At 45.9% G+C, this 1421-nt stretch overlaps 1 protein-coding gene across 1 annotated transcript; it reads left to right on the top strand.

The window, feature by feature from the left end:
- Positions 1-201: 201 nt before the first annotated feature.
- Positions 202-744, top strand: LOC132611946 (uncharacterized). Its single transcript, XM_060326301.1, has one exon. The coding sequence runs from the start codon at positions 202-204 to the stop codon at positions 742-744; it is 543 nt and encodes a 180-aa protein (XP_060182284.1).
- Positions 745-1421: the final 677 nt, after the last annotated feature.

Here is a 1421-nt window from a genome sequence, read left to right as displayed (position 1 = left end):
GAGTGTTTGCATGAGGATTTGGGTACAGAGTTGGATCTTAGTACAACTTTCCACCCTCAGACTGACGGGTAGTCTGAGCGGACTATTCAGGTTCTTGAAGATATGTTTCATGCCTGTGTGATAGACTTTGGTGGGCGTTGGGATCAATTCTTTCCTTTGGCCGAATTTGTATATAACATTAGCTACCACTTGAGTATCGATATGGCTCCGTTTGAGGAGTTGTATGAGAGGAGGTTTAGGTCTCCTATTGGATGGTTCGATGTGATCGAGGTGAGACCTTGGGGCACCGATCTTCTACGAGAGTCCCTAGAGAAGGTGAAGGTGATTCAAGTCAAGCTTCTAGCAGCGCAGAGCAGGCAAAAGGAGTATGCGGGCTGCAAGGTCCGAGATCTTGAGTTTGCAGAGGGAGAACAAGTATTGTTGAAGGTCTCACCTATGAAGAGTGTGCCGAGATATATAGTACCATTTGAGATCCTCAAGTGTATGGGGGAGGTGGCTTATAAGTTGGTCTTTCCCCCGAGTTTATCAGGCATTCATCTAGTGTTCCATGTTTCGATGTTGAAGAGGTATCACGGGGATGGTTCATACATAATCTGTTGGGATTCGATTTTAATAGATGAAAATTTTTCATATGAGGAGGAGCCCGTTGCCATCTTAAATAGGAATGTTCGCAAATTGAGGTCCAAGGAAATAGCCTCTGTGGAAATCCAGTGGAAGAATCATCCGGTAGAGGATGCTACTTAGGAAACAGAAACTGATATGCGTAGAAAGTATCCTCAGCTTTTAGCCGAGATAGGTAATTTCTCCTAGTTTACTGACCTTTGTCCGTTCGGGGATTAACAATGTTTTAATTGGTATCTAATGTAACGACCCTTCCGGTCGTTATGAAAAATGTAGGATCACCCCACCAACTAGAACCTTCCCAATGGCAGAACGAGTCAGTAAGAACTCAATTTCGTAAGCTTAAGAGCTGAAATTTGAATTGCTTGTTATTGTTGTTTTATTGTATTTAGTCCGTCGGGGGGTGACGTAGGAAATTAGAACTCCGTTGGGAATTTCGAGGCCCTGAATGAATTCGTATAGTGTTTTTTATGTCTATGTACATGTTTTGGTTGTGTTTGTGAGGCCTCGGATGAAATGTGGAATGAAAGGGGGGAAAACTGAGCAAAAAGTCGAGCTCACTGCCCAAAAGGCACCACTGCGGTAGTGGGAGTACCGCTGTGGCGGTACCGCTGTAGCGGTGGACTGACCGCTCCCAGTGACCAGCAACGTTCTCTTGTGGCCGCTGTGGCGGGCGGTTGCCCACTACGGCGATAGCGCTATAGAGGGTTAGTGACCGCTATATAGCAATGAGCGAATTTATGTTTTGTCTGCTATAGCGGTGAAGCCACCGCTATAGCGGGACCGTTGTACTACGGCCG

Source organism: Lycium barbarum, chromosome 9 (genome assembly GCF_019175385.1).
Source record: "Lycium barbarum isolate Lr01 chromosome 9, ASM1917538v2, whole genome shotgun sequence".
NCBI lineage: Eukaryota > Viridiplantae > Streptophyta > Magnoliopsida > Solanales > Solanaceae > Lycium > Lycium barbarum.
Note: the sequence above shows the minus strand (reverse complement) of the source record. Positions and strands in the feature narration are given on the sequence as shown.

What these genes read in the sequence shown, in the direction of transcription:
- LOC132611946 (XM_060326301.1), top strand. Translation starts at nt 202, where the DNA reads ATGGCTCCGTTTGAGGAGTTGTATGAGAGGAGGTTTAGGTCTCCTATT.